Source organism: Phocoena sinus, chromosome 4 (genome assembly GCF_008692025.1).
Source record: "Phocoena sinus isolate mPhoSin1 chromosome 4, mPhoSin1.pri, whole genome shotgun sequence".
NCBI lineage: Eukaryota > Metazoa > Chordata > Mammalia > Artiodactyla > Phocoenidae > Phocoena > Phocoena sinus.
Genome location: NC_045766.1, coordinates 24,482,571 through 24,507,419, shown reverse-complemented (window position 1 = coordinate 24,507,419; position 24,849 = coordinate 24,482,571). Strand labels below are relative to the sequence as shown.

Sequence of the window (24,849 nt, the reverse complement as noted above, 5' to 3'; positions counted from 1 at the left end):
TTTGGTAGTGTATGTATGTCCATGCCACTCTCTCACTTCCTCCCAGCTTACCCTTCCCCCTCCCCTACCTTGTATCTTAATTGGGATTTTTCTAGTTCTTGCCCTCACAAATCTTCCCCTCCACTAATTTATTAAAAATTGAGAATATGGATGTAAACGTTTTATGCAATTATATTCATATGCTCTTGTCCTCAACTATATGCTTCTGGTTCTTAAAAGTTGCCACATGGTATTAGGAGAAAGAGTGTTGAAGTCAACCAGAAAATCAACGTTGAGCCACAGGTCTGCCACTACCTATTTTTGTGACCATGGGCAAATAACTTTTCAAAAAAAAAGAACTAAAATGTCTTTATCCAAAATTTAGACATATAGACAAATTTAGACAAAATTTAGACTTAGTATAGGTAGTTTAATGGTTTTTCCACATATTAAGGCAAGTGCAAAATTAAAGTAGATGAGGTTACTCCAGACATCCACCTTTTTAATTGTTGAAATTTCTGTTTCCACTTGGTTTTAAAGTAGATTTGTTCTAATCAGGATACAAAGGTGACATTTGCATTTACTTTGTTACTAAAGCCTCTTTTAATGTATAGGGTCCCCCTCCTCTTCCTTGCAATCTGTTAAACAAAGCCAAGTCATTTATCCTGTAGAATTCCCTGTGTTCCGGATTTTGTTGATTGTATTCCCATGGTGTCCTGTAACATGTTCTTTTTTGCTGTGTTCTTCCCATTAATGGATAGATCTAGGGGCTTGATCAGATTCAGGCTTTTTTTTTTTTTCCCTGTCAAGACACTTCATAGGTGGTGCTGGGTACTTTTTCATTGAGCTGTATTAGAAGACACATCATTAAGATTAACCAATGAGTTCATCAGGTGCTGCCATTCAGATCCATTCATCCAAAGTTCCTCATCAGCTTTTCAATTAATAGCTTCAGCTGCCACTGATGCGCATTGCCTAGCTCTTGCCAATTCATTAGGAATTTAAAAATGGTGATATTCTAACAATACTCCTTCTGCATACCAACTAGAACAATTCTACAAATTCTTCCCCTCAGTTATTTGATTATCCTGGGGGTAAGGCAGGATAAATGCTTCTTTCTCTCCAGGTTTCCAGTTTTCAGAATAATTCCTCAACATCTTTCCAAAGGTAACTGAGTTGTTTTGTTTTTGTTCACGTTTATCATTTTGAAAGCATAGGTTACATATTTAATGAATTTCATTGCATTTCAGTTTATCCTTATTTATCATATTACTCCATGTATATATCGCCAGTGGTTTAAAGTCCCTGCAGTTGGATCTTGAGCTGAGAAAACGTCTTTGAGTTTCCGAAAGCTCTCTTGCTTTGGTGATATTGAGGTATTAAGTTTTTAGATGTGAAATTTTTGTTGGAGGAGAAAATGCCTAATGTGCATGGCTGAATCAAATGATATCTCTCGCAAAATAAGCTGGGGCAAGTAGGCTGGGGTACAGATGAAACAAGTTTGGCCACCCATTGCTAACTTTTGAAATTAGTATAACCACAGTTTATTATTGTTCATTATATTATTCTCTTGTATACATCTGAAAAATTCCATAATTAAGTTCTCTATCCCATTTTAGTAGTAAAAGTTTAAAAAGTCACCAACTACTACAGAAAAACAGAAGAAAACAAACACACCTTAAGTTCGGATCACACCCAACCAGATAGTTTCTGAAAATTATATCAAAATATATGCAAGAGAAAAAAAAAAACCCTTATCTATATAACCCCACTTTCCATTCAAGAAAAAGCTGTATATTTGAAGTTAAGAGATAGTCTGAAAAGTGTGATTCTTAAAGTATTCTTTATTAAGATCATTAAAAGTTGTAGAAACAACTTTATATAATAAAGGCACAGGGAGACAGTTCTGATAAAATATTCAAATTAAGCAGTAACTTACAGTACAAAAGACAATTTTAATGCACATACAAACCCCAAATGTCTGATTCAAAAATATTTTACTGCGTCTATTAATGGGCAATGATTAAAAATATAAATTGCTGCTGTATAATAAATATCTGATAGTGAACATCTTGATAGCAAAGTGAACAAAATATTTATTGCTTTTCACATACATATTTTTCCCTGTAATTTTAAATTCCTAATTCTTTTACTATCTTCTCCTCAACTTTTCCAAAGATAAAAGAAATTACATGTAATCTCATGGGAGAAATGGTAGTCATAAAAAACTACCTCAAGTTGCAATCACTGCTGGCAGTGTTTTCTCACTTCCTGTTCTGCAACCACAATCACTCTTCCCAAAAGTAAGATAAATGTCTGCTAAACCACAGAAAGACAACTCCTCTAATGACTGGCATTCTAAGGTTTGTAATGAATACTTATCAAATATAAAAGGTGCTCCATTTTGAAAATGTGTATTTTATTTGAAGTTTTGAGTAAGAGGCGAATGTTTGACACGTAATTTTACCTACCCCCCTCAAAAGTTTTCCGAAGTTGTAAAAAGTCAGCTTAGTATGTAATGTACTGATGTATAAAAATTAACTTTACAACGAAGAGATCTTACCCTTCTTCCAGTTTTTAAACTGGGATTAACTTTATTGATTTCCTCCTGCTCTTTTTGTAGCAACCCAGTTGTAGATGGTACAGGTAGAACTTCCATCACAACAGTAAAATAACATGAAAGCATGATCCCAATTTAATGAATGCTCTTTCAACTTAATACCCACATTAAAGTCTTTGACAATCATTTTAAAGTTACTTAACCGTATGTCACGTTCAGACAGTGTGTAGCAGCTAGTAATGTACCTGGCACAGAGCTGATGCTCAATAAATAGTTGCTGAATGAATGAAAAAGAAAAGAAAAACTTGGCTTTGGTTGTGCATATTTAATCACTCTCTGATTAGAGTAAGGTCCGTCTAGAACTAAATACTGCACACTACACCAAACTTAGCGGTAAACAAAAGTTGTAATTTCAAACAGAAAAATATCACCTATGTTAGTGATAGCCAATTTATATATATATTGTAACTTTAAAAAACAGCCCACAGAAATCTCACATGTTTAACTTTTACCCAATACTTAAATTTGATGTTTTTTATGGCTAACAACTGGGTAATGAAAATCAAGTTGGACAGATTGGCTAAACCTGTCTGCTTTATAGTAAGAATTATTAGTCCATCAATAAATAAAAAGTTATAATGCCATATTAAACTCAAACAATGACTACCACGTTGACTTCTGCAAAACTACCAATGAATAAAAGGTACAACATCTTTAAGTTACATATGTTTGGAAGCAGTAGCTTAACTTTTCAATGTAAAAGAATAATCAGGAAGATATGAATTTAATAATGACAGAGTTGAAGTACTGGAAGTAGGATAGTAAAAATAGGTAGATGACCAATTTTAAAATCTAACCATAGGACTAGGTCTAGTATTTCTTTGGCATATGCATTACTATCCTGGAATAGTTAGCATTTAAAAAATACTGGGTTTTTTTTTTCCCTCAATCAAATTAACATCAAGGTATAGATTGCTAGTATACTCTTAAAGCCTTTTAAGGGACAAAAATGACATTTTGCAACATATGCCAAAGTTCATGTTTAGTGTACACTTATAATTTATTGGCATAGAGGGATGTAACTGTTAAACAACCTTAAATGATCTCATGCAATGGTGAAACCACAGAAAGTGGGAAGAAATGTATTTACATAATAAAATATTCAGCTTTCTGAAAGAACAGTAAACCTGGGAATCCTGCCCTAACGGTAAATGTGTACCTTACAGCACTGAATGAAAACTAGCCCAGATATAAATGAATACCTATAGTAACCTGAATGTGTAAAATTTAATTAAAAACATAAAAATGGGAAAAAAAAAACCAAACCTACACATCAGAAGGAAAAAGTAGCCTATAAAACAGGCCAATCTAACTTGACATTCAAAGTAAATACAAGAGATTCACAAAATCATGATCATAACGCAAACTAAGTCAAGTACCAAGTACCCTTTGATACACAAGCCAATATAACTATCAGACTCATTTCCAATAGCTTAACAATATTCATTAATCCAGTCAGGCATTCAGGGGGTAAAGCGGTTAACGATAGCTCAAGCCTCCAAAGTGTAAGAACAAACTTATTTGCAGAAGCATCATGTGATTTTTTTGAAATTATGTCTTACTTTGATGGATGTTAACATTAAGATCTATCAGTGCGTGTTTATCATCCTCTGAATGTATTACTTCCAAATTTCATTTTTCCAGATAATTTTTGGTGGTTTCGTTTTAGCCAGTGCTATTTAAATGAAGAAAAGCAAAGAAAACTTCACCAGAGACTACCTCACATTGTTACTTAATTGTGCTAGATATTCACGCAGTTCTTTTGCAGCCTGGAATCTGCCATAGCGCTTCTTTGGGTTGGCGCACTCATCCAGCAAGGCCTCTAGTCGGCCATCTTTGGCAATTTCACTTGGTGGATCATGAAGCAGTCCTCCAGAGGTGCCACGCCAGGTGGCATGTCTAGATAAGAGGTTCTGACAAACAGCATAATAATTGTGGTCCACAGTGGCACGAGCACAAAGAATTTCTTTTGAAAATGATAAGCAAGCTTCCTTATCACAGTCATCAAATTTGCTTTCATACCATACATCCCAATTTTCAGGTTTATCTGTGAAAAGCGAAAAAGGAGAAAGAGAAAAATACATTTTAAGAGTTTTCATTGTTTCCCAAAATGTAACATTTGACTAATTAACACAGTATTTGTTCTTAAAATTGTATAACATTAAACACTTAAATATATTAATTTATATACAAACGTTTATTAGGAGTCCACCAATGCCAGGCAGAAGGATCAGAAAAGGTCCGTGCTACTAAAAGGTTCAGCGTAGAGTGAAACTCTCCATGATACAGAGAAAGTGCCACACACAAGTATGACATAGTGCGACGTGAGTACAGAGGATGCAGTACCTGTGCCTGGGGCTGCAGAAAGCTGCACAGAGGAGAACAACTGATTTAGGTCTTGAAAGATAAGCAAGTCTGAAAAGCAAAGAGGGAAAACAGCATGCTAAGCCCAGGGTACAGTGTGTACGAAGGCATGGATTTAAGGGATTGGTCCGGCGGCTGGTTCAGGAAACAGTAAATTCACTGTGGCTAGAGCATGAGACAGATAACTGGGGAGGAGGTACAGATAAGACTAGAAAATAGTTTGTACCTTGGATGGTCATGACCGTTATTTGTCTAATAGAAATGTAAATCTGGGCTGAAGACTGGAGGGACTAAGATGGTCTAGGGAAAAAAGCCAGACTGTAGAAACATTTGAGAAAAAAATTAACAGGGAAGTGTATGAGTAAAGTCTGAGGTTCTAACTAGATGACAAGATAGACACTATTAACATAATGTTAATATTTTATACATAAATACAGAGTAATATAAAGTAGCTGTGAGGTATTCAGTGGAAAGGTTCATTCAAGAAACTAAAAGGCCACTGTAGCTGAAGCATTAAGGGCAGTGGAGGGATGTTAAAAATGAAGCAGAACAGCTCCAAGTCACACAGATTATTCTCTGGTAAGGAGTTCGAATTTTACTCGAAGAACCATGGGAAGTCATTAAAAGCATTAAGCAAAGGAGTGCTAAGATCAGATTTATGTTTTAAAAAAGGAACTACCTGAATAGAAGGAAACCAAAGGAGGAAAGAATTTCAGAAAGTTGTTACTAATCAGTCACTTCACGAATTTGCCAACTGGGTGGTTGCAGATGGTAATGCAGTCAGGTTTAATGGGTTGAGAAATGAATGGAGGCTGAGGAAGCAGAGACAGGCAGTAAGCAGTACTTTTAAAAATGCTGGGAAAGCAGAAAAGAATCTTATGCATACTTGTTTTGGGGAAGGTAAGAAAAATTGGATTTTAAGGAGGAGGGTAGAAAGTTGAAGAAGATAACTGATGCAACAATTTCTCAAGGAAGGATCTATTCTGTTTGAAAAAAAATGAATGTGTATTGTTTTTACTAGTTTAGATGATAAAGGGAAGGACATTGAGGGAGTTGCCACAACAAAATCACAATTTCCCTGTAAAGGTCATTTACAAGAGTTCAGAAAAGAGGGTGAATAACTAAATATGGCCTTTTGCGAAGTGTCTATTTAGGCAGCCCTACCATGAGACATTTGAAAAGAATTAGCCAGAGCTAAAGTAGCACTGGAGCTCACTGTATGAAATGCGAGAATACAGCAGCTATATTGTATTCATTCAAGGTCAGGAATTAGTTGGTATAAAACTGTAACATGTATTCCAGGAATGCTCACATTAAAAAGAAAAAAAATTTTCAAAAATATTATTTTTATGAATACTGGAATAAAAGTGTTTTAAAGCTTAGGCAAGTTGCACAACTCTGAATATAATAAAAGCACTGAATTGTACACTTGGAAAAAGAAAAGCATGGTGTAAGCTGCTACAACATTCACAAATGTAGGAAGAGATAAGTAGGAAATGAAGCACTCCAGAGCATGGCATCCACTCCCCATGAAAGGATGTACATGGCAGGTCAAGAAATAATCAGAAAGTAGTTTGGTGAGTATGGAATCAGATCAAGGCACTGAGAAAAATAAAGTATTTAACAAGATCAAGCTGATGTAAAAAGTATAAACCTAATAGACTGCTGTTACATTCACTGCATTCCGTAGGTGCCACAAATTTTTGGTCTCTTCATCAACAGACCCCCATATGACATGAGGGGATTAAGAATACAAAACCTTCACCATGGAATAACAACCCTTCGGGATTTTTTTTTACTAAGTACATTAGTTATAGAACTACAGGCTTTGTCCCTGAAACTTTAAAATTCCTATGACACTTAATTTTCAAAACACTTCGGCCATTGTGCCCACCTATCCTTTGAAGAGCTCATAAATAAACGGAAAGCAAAGTTTTGGATGAGACGTAATAATGTCAAACCAAAGTTAGAGTTCTGCAGTGCTAGGAATCATCTAAATGGTTAAAAAGAAAAAAAAGAATCACTGAAGGGACCTCATGGAACAATGAAACACAGAATATCGCTGTAAGAGACTCCACAGAAAAATATGGACTCCACAAAAGCAGTATAGTCTCTCTGGTGGCCTTTAACTATATAAAAACTTAATTCTGCATTAGATCCTAAATAAAGCATGAAAAAGACGTGTATACACACACACACACACACAGAGTATATCTGCGTCCATTTGAACCTGAAGGATATTTTCTAAATAAGGACAAACTGTGACTAAGAGTACAAGCGTAAGTATAATAAATCAGTATTTGTTTACTGATACTGGTCAAATAAAACAAAGAAAGATGCAAGGTTGCCATCTAAGGAGAAAATTAAAAGTTTGCTTCACATAAATGTAAACATTATTTTGACACAGAGAAAATCTAAAAGTTATAATACTTACTTTGTCTAATTAACCTTTTGTCAGCAACCAAAACATTTTCAGCATCCACAATGATCACCTTCCCATCTCTAGGACCAACTGCAAAATTGTCAAAGCTGACGTCCAGGAGGTAGAGTGCAAATTCAAAGTCATTGTTTGTCAGCTGCTCTGCTATTTCCATTAATTGCCAAGCGAGGTCAACTCGTTTCTCCCATGGTGCATTAAAGTAACTCCACAGTTCTTCTCCAACATAATTTACAGCCACCATTCTTCCACAAGCTCCAAGATATTTTGCAAATGGCCAACCTTCATCAGATGGAAAACTCTACAAAAGAATTATCTTATTATAAGAGATTCTGATGAAGATATCCTAGGTCTAGCCCAGATCCTCCGTAGGGATTTCTATTAGGTATGAGCTTGGATTTTCTTTTTATATTCAATAGTTCAATAGAGATCAACTTTTTTTTTCTTTCTTTCTTTCTTGAAGTATAGTTGATTTACATTCAGTTATACATATATACACACTCTTTTTTTAAATATTATTTTCCATTATGGTTTATCTTAGGATACTGAATATAGCTCCCTGTGCTATACAGTAGGATCTTGCTGTTTATCCATTCTATATGTAATAGTTTGCATCTGCTAACCCCAAACTTCCAGTCCATCTCTCCCCCACTCCTTCCCTTCCCCTTGGCAACCACATGTCTGTTCTCAATGTCTGTGAGTAACTTTATTTCTTCTTTAACTCATACCGTTACCATGGACGTGAAAATTTTTTAACAGATTACACTATAAAGCTAAAATAAAGTAAGTCTTTCTTATCAAAATCTCAGAACCAAATTGATCAACAAGACACAAGACACCTTCTTTATTACCAGATCTAAAAGTATGTATGCTTTCCTTTATCTTTTTGACTCCTGTTAAGTACAATCAACCAATCCTTTCTTCTGAATGAACAGGACTACTGTAGGCCTATTAGCCAGCAAGTGTTTACCAGGCACCAGACACTGTGTTATGCTGGAAGAGTGAACTACACAGTCTCTAAAATAAAAATTTTAGAAGAAAAGACATGTACCAAACAAATAATTATGTGTGATAAGTGTTAGTTACTAAAAGGTGGTACAGGTCCTAAGAAAGTCTTTAATAGGGGCCTTACCTAGTCCAGAGGAAAGCAGGGGTGGAATTCAAGAAGGATTCTTGGGAAGTATCTTCTATCTGTACCCAAAGGTTGGTAAAGAGCAATCTGATAACCTATCAATACAATCTCTACTCCAAGTACCTCTGGTCCCAAGTTAGTCTTGCTTCCCTTTCCAATGCCATCACATTGTCTATTCACCTTAAACCCAACTTCAAAATTATTTATTCTCCTAATCTGGGCAAGATTTTCTAATGGATTTTATAACTACTAGGAAGATTAACATCCTAAAACAAAAATCTTCCAAATCTTGAAAAGAAGTCATTTTCAACCTAAGTAAAATGGCAGGCTTCTTCTAAGGTACTCACTCTCCAAAGCTAAAACACCCAACTACAAGATGAGCAATGCAGTGCAAAAGGGTGATAAGTATTGTTTTAAACAACTTTTTGGAAGATCACATGACCAGAGGCGTTTTTTAAGAGACATTTTTCAGTCTAGTACCTTTCCTTAAGTTGGGGGAAGAAATTATATAAAGATGATGTTTACACAAACTTCAGGGGAAACAAAGCAAAACACTACAGAATATAAATGTAGCCTACTTCTATTGCTAAAAATTGAACAATCTGCATACAAGAGCCGGAGATGAGGCTCTTCTTGGGCCTCTCAAGAAAAGTAAGTAATTTTACCCTGAGCTTTTATAAAATTGACAAAACTCAATAATACCCTTACATTAAAACTTTTATCAACTTTAAAACAAAAAAGATTTTTAGAACCAAACTTCATCCATAATTACCTATGTTCATTTGTGTTTCCTTTCAACACTATCAATGTACAATAACTGTATTTGTTCTTGATACATATACCTTTTTTTCTTTTAAATTTTAAGATCTGGAGTTTTGTGATAAAATACTAATTATGTAAATTAAAAATTTAGATATGATAGCATGAATCTTTAAATATAGTAAATGAATTGATTCAATTTTGTTCAGAGACGATATCTACTGATTCTTTAATAATTAGAGGAAAATGCGTTTTTAATCTTATTACCTGAGATTTTAAAATTCCTTGTGGGCAATGGGAAGAGTGACAGATTGCTCATGTCCAATGTGACATGCAAAAACTGCTAACCACATGTTATTTTCAACCTTTCCTCCCAACTTAAAATACCTCCACAAACTTGAAAATTTATTTAGACAAAATGATTACAAAAGATTTAACTATTTCCCAGTATTCATGTATAAAACCTGACATATAAATGAAAGCACTGAAAATACATAAATATGTGAGATTACATAGTTTTGTCATGCAAAAATTAAATGAAAAAACTCCTCCATACACTATTGGTATATTATTCACATGCCATATTGTAAAACAGATACAAACTTATCTTTGTGAAAATAAAATGGTCTTTGACAACAGGAGAAAAGGGAACCCTGCCAACCTCTGCACATGTACAAATGCCTCCTTGTTTTTGGAGGCTTTCCAACTGGCAAACGACAGTCAGATATACACTTCATTCTCAAGTCCCTCATGGAAGATGATAAAATATATGAACAAATGTCATACTGAGCAACTTTACATTCATACAGTAATTTCTGACAACGTTAACGGAAATCCTGTTATACCTCATTTTAAGAAGAGCACTACAATTCTTTCATACAGTTTAAATGCTTCAAGGAAGCCAAAATATTTATAATTTGTATTTAAAACAATTCTGGCTTAGGATCAAATTACCATGATGAAGGAGAGTTTGAGAGACAAACTTTTAAGATGTTACTTGCTTGGATTTATTAAATATATCAAGCAATAAGAAACACAACTTCTGACTTCCTGACTACCCAGCTCGCACAGTGCACAAAACCACAGTAGCTAAGATAAGAAGTATACTGCTGAGGTCCACATTTTTTTTCTTTAAACAAAATCTTAAAATCAGATTTTCACACTGCCTAGCACAACAGGCACACAATTTAAAGTAACCTGAAATAAAATGCGTGTATTTCATTTTTATTTCTATTTTTACTTTATTTTTTATTGAAGTATAGTTGATTTACAATATTGTGTTAGTTTCAATTGTAAAGCACAGTGATTCAGTTATACATATATATCCTTTTCCAGATTCTTTTCCCTTATAGGTTATTACAAAATATTGCGCATATTTCCCGATGCTATACAGTAGGTCCTTGTTGGTTATCTATTTTATATATAGTAGTGTGCACATGTTAATCCGAACCTCCTAATTTATCCCTCGCCCCCCTTCCCCTTTGGTAACCATAAGTTTGCTTTCGAAGTCTGTGAGTCTCCTTCTGTTTTGGAAATAAGTTCATTTGTATCTTTTTTTTTTTTTTTTTTTAAAGATTCCACACACAAGCAATATCAATATGACATTTGTCTTTCTCTGCCTGGCTTACTTCACTTAGTATGATAATCTCTAGGTCCATCCATGTTGCTGCAAATGGCATTATTTCATTCTTTTATTCCACTGTGTATATATACATCTTCTTTATCCATTCATCTATTGGGGGACATTTAGGTTGCTTCCACATCTCAGCTATTGTAAATAGTGCTGCAACGAGGGGTACATGTATCTTTTTGAATTTATGGTTTTCTCTGGATATATGCCCAGGAGTAGGATTGCAGGATCATATGGTAACTCTTATTAATTTTTTAAAGAACCTCCATACTGTTCTCCATAGTGGCTGCACCAACTTACATTCCCACCAACAGTGTAGGAGGGTTCCCTTTTCTCCACACCTTCTCCAGCATTTATCGTTTGCAGATTTTTTGATGATGGTCATTCTGACTGGTGTGAGGTGGTACTTCATTACAGTTTTGATTTGCATTTCTCTAATAATTAGTGATATTGAGCATCTTTTCATGTGCCTTTTGACCATCTGTATGTCTTCTTTGGAGAAATGTCTACTTAGATCTTCTGTCCATTTTTTATTGGGTTGTTTTTTTTCTGATATTGAGCTGTATAAGAAAATGTGTGTATTTTACAACATTATTTACTACTGAAAAAATGTGTACACTTTTCATGTGAAGGAAAGAGACTTTCAACCTGGAATGGTTTAAATTCTAATTGGATTGGAGGTACTCCAATTAACTGTTCAGGGCTTTTCATCAGGCTTGAATGTATATGTCACAAAGTGTAGTATGTGAAGTTTTTATAACTATTAGTCTAAGATTACACAAAGGCACATAATAGTTACAAAACAATATATTTACTACTCTATTACTGTTTTTTTTTTATATTGGGTGGGTGACTACCCAAAGAAAGGCTACAGAGTATTATTACCAATTTAAAAATTAAAAATGGAAATTTAAGTATCACGTCAAACATGCTTAACTCTAAGATTTAAAGCAATATTAAATGTCTTCACTGTTAATTTACATAATAAAAGGTACTGTGAATATGAAACCTAAGATAAATCATCATGTCTAGGTATCTTTTAGCTTAAAGCCAAGGTTTCGGAAACAAACAAAACCACTAGGATCATCTTCATTTTATGAGAAAATAAAATGAAGGTGACATAAAACATATATCAATAAAGAGAAAATTTATTTTATACTCTTTAAGGTACATAACATTTCATAAAATTTCTATATTTAAAGGGTAAAACAGTATATGAACAGAATAATAGACTTGATATCACAAGTCTAGCTTTTGAGTTTCACCTTCACCTCTGCATCTCACTAGCTGTGTGACGGTGGCAAAGCCAAAACTTTTTAGAGCTTTAGACTCTTCCTCTGTAAAACTGGAATAATATTTGCCCCATATTCATCAGGGCAATGTAAGATCAAAGAAAAAAGTATGAAATGTACAATTTACTACTGCTTTATAAAGAATTGCTTACCAAAACATTTTTATACTTCCTGTTTAAATCTTCCTATTTATATAAGTCCAGACGTTCATCAATAGAGGTGCTTGTTTGCAAACCGCCTATTGAAAAGGCATCTATAAATAATGAACACCTTCCAAACGTAGCCAAGAACCACTAAACTAGAAATCTATCTTCACTGTCCTCTAGTAGTTTTTAATTTACAAAGGAATGTATAAATTAGTTACCAAACTTTAAAAAGGCTCAATACTATGAGAAATGTATAGGGCATCCACAAGGACTAAAAATATAAAATATTTTAAACTTGGTAATATGTATAAACACAGCATTGTAATTTGATTTTCATTTATAATAGGTAAGCACCACAAAATAGCTATTTTATAGCCATTTATTATCTCACAACATTCCATTAAAAGGAATATAACTTTGCAGTTCGCCTAAGAAGGAAATGTGTTACAAGATTGGTTCTTTTTTAAAAAGTCTAAAAGCTGACATAACTATCACATATCTATTGATCAAAACCAAATGTCATGACACTTTATGTGACCAATAAATGGGATGTGAAATCTAAGAATTCTAGATTTGGAGGGTACCTGAGTTGTAAGTACAGTTCAACTTTATCAGCATAGTTTAAGTGATTTGCCTCAAGTCACACAGGTAGTTAAGAGGTGAACTCAGGCTAATACAACCCCTCAATACAATATCCCTCTGTTTCAGAAGTTTTCAGATTTTGGAAAGGTGACAGTACGTATATTTCATACTCATATTATGCAATGCCTCAAGGAGAGTCTGGGGTAGCACCTCACAAGAAAACATATTACACTGCAAAAATACTATAAGCTTATTTATAAGCTTATTCATCCTAAGTGGGATAAAGCACATAAATTACCTTGTGTTTTCACATTTGTTTGTTTTTAATTTGACGAAACCTACTTTTCTTCAGATTTTTAAATTTGGAATTACAGATAAGGGATTGTAGGTCAACCCACATTTCATTGAGTACTACAAGCAGCTGGAGTAAAGGCAGTGAGACAGTTACTGCAGAATGAAAAAATACAAATCTTGAATTAAAAAATCCTAGATCTAGCCTAACTCCATCATGAAATGCTAAGTAAAGAGCTGTAAATAAAACATAGTCCCTATTCTAAGGAAGGCTTTTTAGCCTGAGTTAGGAAGATGATTATTAAACACGTGTAAGTAATAAATTACGGAATTTGTTGCAAATCACAGAAAAGTATACAATATGTTGGGAAAGAAGAGTAGGGATCTATTTTAGATGGTGTGGTAAAGGGCAGCCTCTCTAAGGAAGTGCCACTTAGGGAGAGATCTAAAGGATGAGTATAATATTACGTAGACTGGGGATGAGGCAGTTTAGAATGTTGGAGGCATATGTTAGAGCCAGAAACTGTCCTCTCAGAACTGAAAAAAAGTCCAAAGCAGCTGCAGTGAAATGAGGAGGGAATTGCTTGAGGTAATGGAGTCTGGAGAGGGAGGTAGGGATCAGACTTCTGTAAGTTGGGACTTACAGAACAAAACACAAATTCCTCAACATGGTCCACATGCCATGAAAAAACAAAGTATGTGCCCAAGCCTTAACATTCAGAAACATCTTACTTACTGGAGTTTGTCAATATCCTGTGGTATATAACATCATTCCGAAAAACAAGTTTTTACAATATCACAATATCCTTTAATCAATAGCCATTGTCCTACCAGATTAATTACGTCATTTTATTCTATTATGTCAGAACACAGTCCTAAAAAAGGAGATATGGGATGTATAAGAAAAACTGATAGAACAAAGTAAGGTCAGCTCTAAAGAGTTTGTGTTCTATTATCTTTTTCTCTCCTTACATGACCAAAAGTAGTTTGCATACTAAGTTTAAAAGATCTGAATTCCTTTTATACAAAAAACATAAAATATTTTATAGCCATTTATTATCTCACAACATTCCATTAAAAGGAATATAACTTTGCAGTTCGCCTAAGAAGGAAATGTGTTACAAGAATGGCTCTTTTTTTTTAAAGGAGAAAATTCCTAGTAAAAAGACACTGACTTGAAAAAAAAAATCCATTAATAGTCAAAACATGCAATCTAAAATCTAGTTAATAGGTTTTCTAAAGAACTGGCATTTCTACACGTACACGCAAATTTAAACTTGAGAACATTTTTAGGAAGTAAATTAACAAAAGCATAGAAAATGCTTAAAGGTTCCATTTGAGCTTCAAAATTATTTTTAAAAGCCAAAATTTGAACAAAATCCCATTGTAGTAACGCATGTTGTAACAGCTGTTCGTAGAGATTAGTCAAATGCACTGGTGACAGACTAATGTGTTCACAGTTTTGTGAACTGTCTGGAGGGAAAATATAGTAAAATTACTGGGATGATTTAATGGTTACCTAATTTTTGATAAAATTTCTCTAAGACCTCAGCTTCTTAATTTATACTGCCAAATAGTGGCCAAAATCCATCGCAAATACTGTAGAAATCTCAAGATTTCAAGTCACAGGATATGTTCCATTTATTTCATTAAATAATTTTCTGAATGCCATTTCCACCCACCTAGAATTCCAACAATATTAAGCAATGCCTTGAAAATAGCATGGTTGTGTTATTTCACTGAATATCATGTCCACCAGCTGTATCTAAAATTGGAAACTAACGTCAAAACACATCAAAAACAAAAAATCTACTAAGTTTAACAGAAATAACTCATCTTTTAGAATGAGTAGCTTAAGAAATGCTCTCCCACACCAAAAAAAAAATCACTTGGCCACAAATTTTAAATGTAAAATTTTAAATATTTAACTAGTCTCAACTGACCCTTTCTTACCTCATGAGAACCAGCAACTGTGATCCATGTTTCTAAGTTGAAAGATATACCTAGAAACACTATACTCAAATATTTACTTTCAGTAAAACAAAATGTCAAATAAAGAAAAAAAAAAAGATATAAGCAGCTTCTTTTAAACCCAATAACCTACATTACTTTCTTTAGTCAAGACCTGATTTCTTTAAAAAGTCTGCCAATAGAACAATACTAACTTCCCCCATTCCCTTTAACTGAATTAACACAGCCCTTCAGAAGTAAAGCAAAATACCTGCTAGGAACATACTATCTCTGCATTAAATACTTGGTGCCTGGTTTTAGATTTGTATTCCCGTTGTCTTAACTATATCATAGCCAAAACAAAACTCTTGGTTCCCCCTACTCCAACAGCCATTCCATCTCTGGGCTTCCTCATCAACAGTTGCTCGGACCAAAAACTCTGGAGCTATCTTATTTTTCTCTTTCCCTCATACTGTAACCAATCCCAATCATCAAGTCCTGTCAGCTATTTCTCCAAAACATATTGGGTCTAACAGCTTTTCATAACCTCAGTTGCAACCACCTTAATACAAACCACCAAGCTTTCTCCTACAAACCAGTGCAAAAGCCCTTCTGATCGATTCCTCTTATTTCTTATAACCCATTCTCCACAAATCAGGCCCTACTAAAAACACTTCTACTGTTTCCCAGCGCTCTGAAAACAAAATTCTAAACTCATTAAGCATGTTTCCAAGGCCCTACGGGATATGAACCTTGCCTACTTCTATGATCTTGTGTTCTACCATGCTTTGCTACTCCCATGCTTGATCCTGTTGGGGCCTCTGAATTTCATCATACCGCTTGCTTAAAAGCACTCTGCCCTCAGAACTTTGCACCACTGGCTTTTTCTCATCATTCGCACCTCAGCTAAAATGTCACTAAATTCTGACCACCAAATTTAAAATTCTATCCCCAATCCAATTCTCCATCATAGGAATCTGCTTTGTTCTTTTCATAGCATGTAAAATCTAAGATTACCTTGTTCTCTATTTGCTGCCCACATCTAATGCCCCAGAAAGCAAAGACTGCACAAACTGTGCCCTGGCATGTCATCTTTACTGTATCCTAAGGGCATATAGGTCAGTTCCCAGTACTACAGAGCAATGCTACGGAATTCCTGTCAGATCTTTTCAGTTCATAGTTAAAATTCCAAATGAGCACCTTAATTATTAAGACCCTTAAACATCAAACTTACCTCAAATAATAAATCCTCTAACATTCTGTCTCAGAGTCTAAGAATGTCTAGAAATAACCCAGACTTAACCTCTAGTTTTAAAATTATCATTCATCAATGTACTAAACAAAATTATTAAGCTTAATAATGACTTACAGAGAAAAATTAAACTACTTGCTTTGTATTAGTGAATCCTTACGAAAAACCATGTTTCGTACAATATTCACTCTATTCATCATATGGGACAAATCCTTAACCCCCTTTTAATTACTATTCCAAAAAAACTATAGCCTGAAGCAGCAGCCACATAGGTATTTATGATGTGTATATGTGTATATAAAGGTGGTGACATTTGAACATTTGCCACAGGAAGAGTAAAATTTACATATTTCTAAAATATCAACACAGTGTACTAAGGAAGTTTACTATAGATGTCTAAAACTGGAATAAGCTGATTTGCAAAGTAATAATATACTGTAAAAAACTTCACAAATAAGGATATTTTGCGTATATTATCTGAATAATCCCATCTCCTTTAAAATAATCCTTTCGGGGCTTCCCTGGTGGCGCAGTGGTTGAGAGTCTGCCTGCTGATGCAGGGGACACGGGTTTGTGCCCCGGTCCGGGAAGATCCCACATGCCGCGGAGCCGCTGGGCCTGTGAGCCATGGCCGCTAAGCCTGCACGTCCGGAGCCTGTGCTCCGCAACGGGAAAGGCCACAACAGTGAGAGGCCCACGTACCGCAAAAAAAAAAAATAATAAAAATAAATAAATAAAATAATCCTTTCGATCAGTATTAACATTCCCATTTTACTGATTTAAAAAACTCATGCTCTGAAACATTAAGGGACTTGTTCATTGCCACCCAACAGCTTTGTGGTAGTACAGAACGTTATCTCAATACCATCCTCACCACACCTCCTGGGCCCCCCCAAACCCCCACCTCCCAAATCTACGGGCAAAATCCCATTTATCCTCAGAATTCAATTCCTCTGTGAAATCTTCCCTGGTATCCATTCTTATGAAGATACACCCAGATGTCCCTCCCTAAATAAGTCCTCTGACACGGGTGCACAATATCCTTTTTTTTTGTAGGGCTTATTATGATAGCATAATAATTAATGGTAATTAGTCATTTATATACCTACCTCCTACACAGCTAAGCTACTTAGTAGCTGCCTAGAAAGGTTTCAATCCAAATGCCTTATAACAGACTATTTAGCAAATGAGGAAACAAAATTCAGTTCTTCTGACTCTAAGTCTAGGGCTATGTAAGTCCAAAGAGTTTCCGGGTATTTTACAGATAACTTCCTCCTATAATCTACAAAAAGACATAAAAATTGGATAAAAAATTTGATTACATAATTTAAAACCTTTCAAAGTCTATGACCAGGATGAATAACTATCCTCATCTTACACCAATAATTTACAGTCTCAAGACAGTTTACGATCATGTACTAAAGTTCACTGCACATATAGGAAAAATGCAGGGCTTATATTCTAAGCCCATGGTAGTTTAATATATACAAAATGAGTGAGTAAAGAAAGAAAACGTGTCAGCATTCTGTGAAGAGTCAGCAGCAATAACTGCAATATAGGAAGTAGACCAGAGACATAAGCCAGAAAATCAGAATAAAAACCAGCCTGATGAGCCACTGAGAAACTGACCACCTATGTCCAGAAAGTAGATCCGCCAAAAGCAAGCTTTCTACCCCCCACCAACATACGTGAGGAATATGTGCTGATGCAAGCAATGGAAATATGAGGGAAAATAGTTCAAAGATTAGACAAAAGTACAGAAAGGATCTTGGAACTAATAATAGTCAAATGATATGAACATATCCAGAAAATAGGCTAGGGTGTCAAATGATTTTGCTCCACTGATCTGGAAGTGGTGCTTTCCTATGGGTAACTGTCTGTTTCTATAATCTTTCCAAAATAAAAGTCTCCTTCTTTTTTGGACCTGAGTTACACAGATTTTATTATTTTTGTTTGCTTTGTCAGGAAGCACAATCAAGTGTCAATGAAACCTCAGATAAAAAGCAAGAAAAACAGGAAAAAAAAAACCCTCTAGATTTAAGCTCATTCATTTATTAGATAAAAAGCGCTCTACTCAGAACTACCTAGTCAGAACCATCTCTGAAGCCTAAATAGGGGAGTGCAGGAGTGTGGTTACTACAGCAGCAGCCAGGAGGAGAGAAGGGGGTACCCCTTAAACTGTTGCTTGAAAAGAAATTCCTGTGACAAAGTCTGGAACATCCTTTCTAGGTGCCAATACCCCACAAGACCCTTAGCTACCTTTAGCTCCAGATTTGTTTCCTTTAAAGGCAGTCTCGAATTTTGATTTGTTTTAATCTGATTTCATGTGTGTAAAAATTTGTGGCTAGGAAGACAAGCTTGAAAAAGGACTATCTATCCTGGCCTCCAACCCATAGCAGGGATCAAGTACAAAAACGCCTAACTCCCTTTTATAAGAGCTTAAACCCACCAGTTTAAAGTCAAGCTCAGAAGAATAATTTCTCAAGTCGAGTTTGAGAGTCACAGGATGTTGGGGCTGAAAAGAATTTAATCCAATAGTCTTACTTTATAGCTAAGTAAAGGGAGTCCCATAAAAAGTTTATCAACTGGTCCAAAGTAAGACAATTAGATAAATGGCCATAATCTTTTGTTTACATCAAAAACTGCATCTTAAAAGTACATTCTTTTCCTACAGAAATTATTTTTAAGGACAAAAACAACAACATTCACTCAAAGTTTAATTATAAAATTCATCTTGTAATGTAGGAATGGAATAAATCAGTGTAATTAAAGATATGGTTGATATTCAGAAGCAAAACTATTTTTAAGGTGATTCATATTCCAAACAAGCTTCAAAACCACTAATCAAATGCATTGGATAATTAAGTCACTTACTTATTTAATATCTAAGCACTCTAATTATTGAGTGCTTACTATGCATGAGGCACTACATAAAATGCTTTCAATGTATTATGTCATTTATAAGAATAGAAATGAAAAGTTTAAAATCTATAGCTTAAACAATGATAGTTACACACTGTAGATATTAAAGAAGTCCCATTAAAACCATGATTCAGAAAATTTAAGACAAAGTTCTACAAATATAATAAGACAAACTCCCACCTCCTTGCCCCAAACAACCAAGAGCTTTCTTATTTCTATAAACAAGACCATCTTCACTATCTCCAAGTCATAACGTCAGAGAGACAATTTGGGCCTCAGGAAATCCAGACAGCATTTTCCTCCCTTATACACACAATTTTTATAAATTCAAGGATAATTTAAGTACAAATACTGGTAGAAATTTTATCAGTAACAGAAAATACCCTACTATCTTGCCAAATACTTCAACACCTCAATTTCTGACTATTCCAAAAATGCCATACGAATATTACAAAGTTCTTCTCCACATTTTTTTCCAGTAAGATTAGCATACTTGTAATTAAAATATACCTCTGGGTGAAGTAAAAATGTGAAGAGAAAAAGTAGAAAATAAAGATTCTAGCATTATCTTGATGCTTATAAAAAATTTTTAGAAGATAATTCTATGGCAGAACAACTTTCCTTAGAATTAGATAAGCTGCTGAAGGCTAGTAAAACTATCTAACAATGGGAAGAGAGTTGTACTTCTATATCATTTCATATTGGGAAATCTATACTACAAATCGGTATAGCCTTACATAGGTAAGGTATGTCCAAAACATATCTTGCAGACATTTAATACCATTCATGTCTCCTTTCAAGGCATAATAGAAACTTCAGTTTGTTACTGTTTCATAAAATCAGAAGATGCATGTTTAATGGGTTAAATTAATATATTTTTCATTTTCTTCTTTAGTACCTTATCAAAAGAGATTTTTAAATGTTTATTTTTGGAAGCATGTTTCCTACATTGGAACTTTTCTTAAGAATAGCTTGATGAATTCAATCCAAAAGACTTTTTCTCTCAAGTAGTTAATCTGGGGGCAATATAAGAAAAATCTAGTTTGTTATCAACTGTCCAAAAATTCAATAAGTAGCTCCCTCTCCTGGAAAAAAAAAAAACAGAAAAGGAAAAAAAAAAAAGCAAGTTCCTCTTCAAGCTGTAAAACACACACTTGTACCCTTAAAAATAGTTTTTAAAAATACATGAACCCCAAAATATATAGAGAGCCAAATCTGAGTGAGTTTTTCTACCATTATCAATTACTATCCCAATACTACCATAAACAGCTGTTAACAGTTTCACAGAAACCTGTATAAATACTAAAATTGTGTATGTCTGTCTAGCTAACAAAAAGTAATGAACATCATGATGTAACTTAGTGTTTAACAATCTTTGTACTTGACCAAAGAATTGAGATTCCTTTTACTTCACTGGTTTTATACTGTCATCAAATTTTAATTATATTGTTCATACTTAACTCATTAGTTTTTACCAAAGATTAAGTGGTTCTATAAAGTAAGTAGCAGCTCTATGAAGACCTTCTATTTAAAAATAAGTCTTCTTATTCTACTTGTTTGCTCAACAGTTTAAAAAAAAATACCAATGACTGACTGGTATTAAAGACCCCAAATTTATATTTCACACAGCATATAAACAGCTATAGAACTAAATTAAAATTTCAAGTTACAAATATCACAGTCAACAATGTTGATACAGATATTTCCTCACATACTGAAAACAAACTCTTATCCTATAACCCACCTAGCCACCTGCTCACTGCAATTGTGTCAAGTAAGCTTAAATCACAAAAATATAACTGATTTTTTAAAAAAGTTTTTTATCACTAAAGATGAAAACAGAAGAAAAAGTTTAAGCGAAGAGTTCATCAGAAAACAAGATATACGTACATTTGACTGTCTCAGCTATAAAGTAAACTGAAAATACCAAGACAACTTCAAGCTTCAAAAACATGTAAGTTTCCCAAATAAAGCAGATTTACTTTAGTGCAAATGTCAACGTTTCTCATATTAAAATGCACACATTTATAGAACTGGATATACAACGTTCTTAAAATATTGGTTCTAATATAAGTAGAGTTAACTGATAAAAACCTTTCAATATGAAGCCACTATTTTAGTTGCAGAAAATGTGTATTACTAAGATAGCTCTTTACTAAATTGTTGGGTCCCAGAGAATTTGAGAGACTATCTGCTAAGCAAACCATACTGCTAGAGCTTTCTCCAGGGACTAACCTTGCTAACATAAACATCTATTTCTCACAGAGAAAAAGCAGCTTAAATGGAAAAAAACTTTCAAATCAAATGTGCGTATCATAAGTATGGACTTAAACTTTAGAGGCTGACTAGTTTTGGAACTACCGAATAATGTAATTTCTTCGAGGAAAGTTTAACCAGTTTTATATACCATTCACTGTTAAAGAGAAGCATTTAATATACAATCTGTACTTTAAATGACCCGTTACATACATCCTAGGACGACTTAAAATTTACTACGGTTTTGTTGGAGGCAAAGTATTTATTTTGCGTTAAAATTATTTGGCTGAACTAATCAAACGATGCTGGCTTCTCTTAGTTAAGTTGGGCAGCGGAGAACTTGAGAAAAGCCAGCAATATAAATGAATACTGCACATTCCTATTGATGCACTTTAGAATTCAAAAAAATGCAACCCTGTAAAAACCTCCCAGCCATCAGTGACATTCTTAGCAGCCCGAAAGGGCGTGAAGTATTCAAAATTACTTGTGATTAATTCTACGTCATGTTTTTTCCCCTTTGTATTTGAAATACAGCACAACTGTTATGGAAAATGAGCAAGGTAACTTTCCCTGCGGTTATCGGGCTAGATCAAAACCCCAACAGTTGTAACCACTATCCAAGGACACTGCACTAAAGGAGAGTGGGAATGTGGATAAACTCAGCAACTTTTCCCAAGGTAAACACAGTTTTGAGAGGTTCTGTTTTCTTTTTGGCTGTCACCACCAGTAAAAAGATCCCAACCTACTCCCCTAAACGGCTCGTTTGGTTTCAAAATAAAGTCACGAGAGAACCAATAAGTCAGCTACAAGAGAGATGACTCTCCTTTCCCTGTTTTCTAACCCCGGCCTAACATTTCACCTTCCTGCAGCCAAATTACCGCATGAATAGAGCAGGTCACAGGATCAGGATGAAAATGTCCGTCTTGGCCTTAAAGCCTCGCAGCCCCAAGTTCAATGGGCCTTACTTTTTCCTCTTTCTAATCCCACCCAAAGCACGGCTCGCAGACTGACCCCACCCCGGACCCCGGTGTCCATTCTCTGACCTCATCCTCCCGAGTCTGTCCCCAAATTGGCGGCCCCAATGATGTGCCAGGTGAATGAGCTAAGAAATAAAACAAAGACAGACTTTGGGGCCGAAGTGAGGCCAGCGCGCGGGGTGCTGAAGACGAGACCAAACGCGGTACAGAAACACTAGAGAACTAAGAAAGGTCCAAGGGCTCGCGAACACACTGCGCCGCGGAAGCGCAAGCCCCGGCGGATCAAAGCTGAAAGGCAGGGAAGAGAGCCGAAAGAAACTCGGCGGAGAGACATTTTGCGAGCGTACAAGACGCGCTCCCTCTGGCGTTGAAGGATCCGCAGTCAGACCCGAGATGCGCCCGCGCCCAGCAGAGAAGAGCAGACTCTCCAGCAGCCGGGTCGCCCTCCGCGATCCCTCACAGCGCCAGGGGTCCCCCAAGCGCCTCCCCCTCCCCACGCCCGCCGCCTCGCCTCGCCGCGCCGCACCGGGTCCTGACCCGGCGACGGGCGCGGGAGGGGCCGCTTCTCCGGACTCCCGTTCCCCGGGCGGCCCTCCCGGCAGGACGCCCCCGGCCCGGGCTCCACGCCTACCTGTAGCACCAGCGGCTCGGGGTTGAAGGCCAGGGTCAGCAGCAGCTGCATTCGCTCCGAGTCCTTGAGGTTGCGGAGCAGGAAGCTGCCCGAGTCCTTGGTCTCGGCGTAGCGGCGCACCAGGCGGTCGAGCAAACGCTGCGAGGGGCAGTGCACCAGGTCGGACCAGCCCTCCACCGCCTCCGGCGTGAGCAGCCGCACGTCGCCGTTGAGGCGCGCGAACTCGGTGCGGGGCATGGCCTGGAGCAGGTCGCAGCGGGGCCGGCCGGTGGCCCGCTTGCAGATGCTCTGGTCGAGCTGCGCCAGCTCGCGCTGCGAGCCGAGGCGCTTGAGGACCACTCGGCGGCGGCCGCCCTCACGGGGCTCGCCGTACTGCGCGAAGTAGACGTTCTTCACGTTGAGGAAGTCCAGCAGGCGCAGGCGGCCCCACGCCTCGAACACCACCTGCCCGTTGAGGAAGCGGCGGCACCAGCTCGTGCCGAAGCACGCCGGGCACTTATTGAGCTGCAGGAAGCGCCGGTCGGCCAGCTCGTTGCGCTGCCAAGAGGCGAGCAGCGACGGCGAGTGCAGCACCATCAGCACCAACAGGCTGCCCAGCGCCGCCAGCTTCAGCGAGCGGGACAGGCGGCCCAGCTTCGGAGGCACCAGGCGCCACATCCCGCCCTCCGCCCGTCCGCCCGCTCCCGGAGGGCGAGGGCACCCCCGGGGCGCCCCCGCCGCGCCGAAACCCGGAGAGTGACTGGCAGGGTCCCCCGGGCGAGAAAAGGAGCGAGGGCGCAGGCTGGGGCGGAAGGCGGAGTAGGTGTGTTGAGAGAGAGAGAGAGAGAGAGAGAGAGAGAGAGAGAGAGAGAGAGAGAGAGAGAGAGAGAGAGAGAGAGGGAGACGGGGAGCGGGAAGGAGCCGACCGGAGCAGGCTGCGACTTCTCCCAGTCACTAGTCTCCACAACTCTCGAGATCCCTCCTCCGAACTCCCCGCCCTCCGACTCCGGCGGCACCTCCTCCAAGCCAGTCAAGTTATACAGCAGCAGGAGGGGGAGGGAGCTCGGGGACCTGACGGCCGCGCGGCCGCGTCCGCCCGTGTGCGCGCACGCGCTCTTGTTGCTTGGGGCGCGAAAGCTGTTGCGCTGGTGGCCGCCCGTCGAGCGAATGGGGTCTCTAATAAGAGGAAAGGAGGGACTCACGGAAGGGGATGAGAAGCTGGAATGTCTCACATCGAAAAGTAGCAACAGTGTAGATAGGTGGGAAGGCTGAGGTGCCCGCACGTCCCTGACGCCGCATGCCCTAGTTCGTGCGCGAAGGCTCTCCTGAGGGAGGGAGAGGGGGGCCGGAGGGCGGGGCTGGCGGGGCGGAGCGAGCGCGTCGTGCACCGCCCGGAAAGCGTAAGCGCGGGCTCCCAGGGGCGGCTTGGGGGGGGCGGGGCCTGACTCCATGGGGGCGGAGCTCGAGCTTTTTTGGAGGCGGGGTAAACTCGCGAGCTCCTGTGCTGAAATTACTTTTAGCAACAGTTACTCTTTTATGATTGTTGACTTTTACTGGGGCCTGTTTTTTGCCATTGTGGAAACAGTCTTCTAAGGGGGGAAAAAAAAAAGAAAGGAACTACGGAAACCTATTGCAACCCCTTGCCTCCGC

At 37.4% G+C, this 24,849-nt stretch overlaps 1 protein-coding gene across 1 annotated transcript; it reads right to left on the bottom strand.

The window, feature by feature from the left end:
* Positions 1 to 1,803: 1,803 nt before the first annotated feature.
* Positions 1,804 to 24,526, bottom strand: DIPK2A (divergent protein kinase domain 2A). The gene is made up of 3 exons (XM_032631398.1): positions 23,221 to 24,526; positions 7,398 to 7,701; positions 1,804 to 4,646 (listed from the first exon to the last, which is right to left on the bottom strand). The coding sequence occupies exons 1-3, from the start codon at positions 23,875 to 23,877 to the stop codon at positions 4,315 to 4,317; spliced, it is 1,293 nt and encodes a 430-aa protein (XP_032487289.1). The 5' UTR covers positions 23,878 to 24,526; the 3' UTR covers positions 1,804 to 4,314.
* Positions 24,527 to 24,849: the final 323 nt, after the last annotated feature.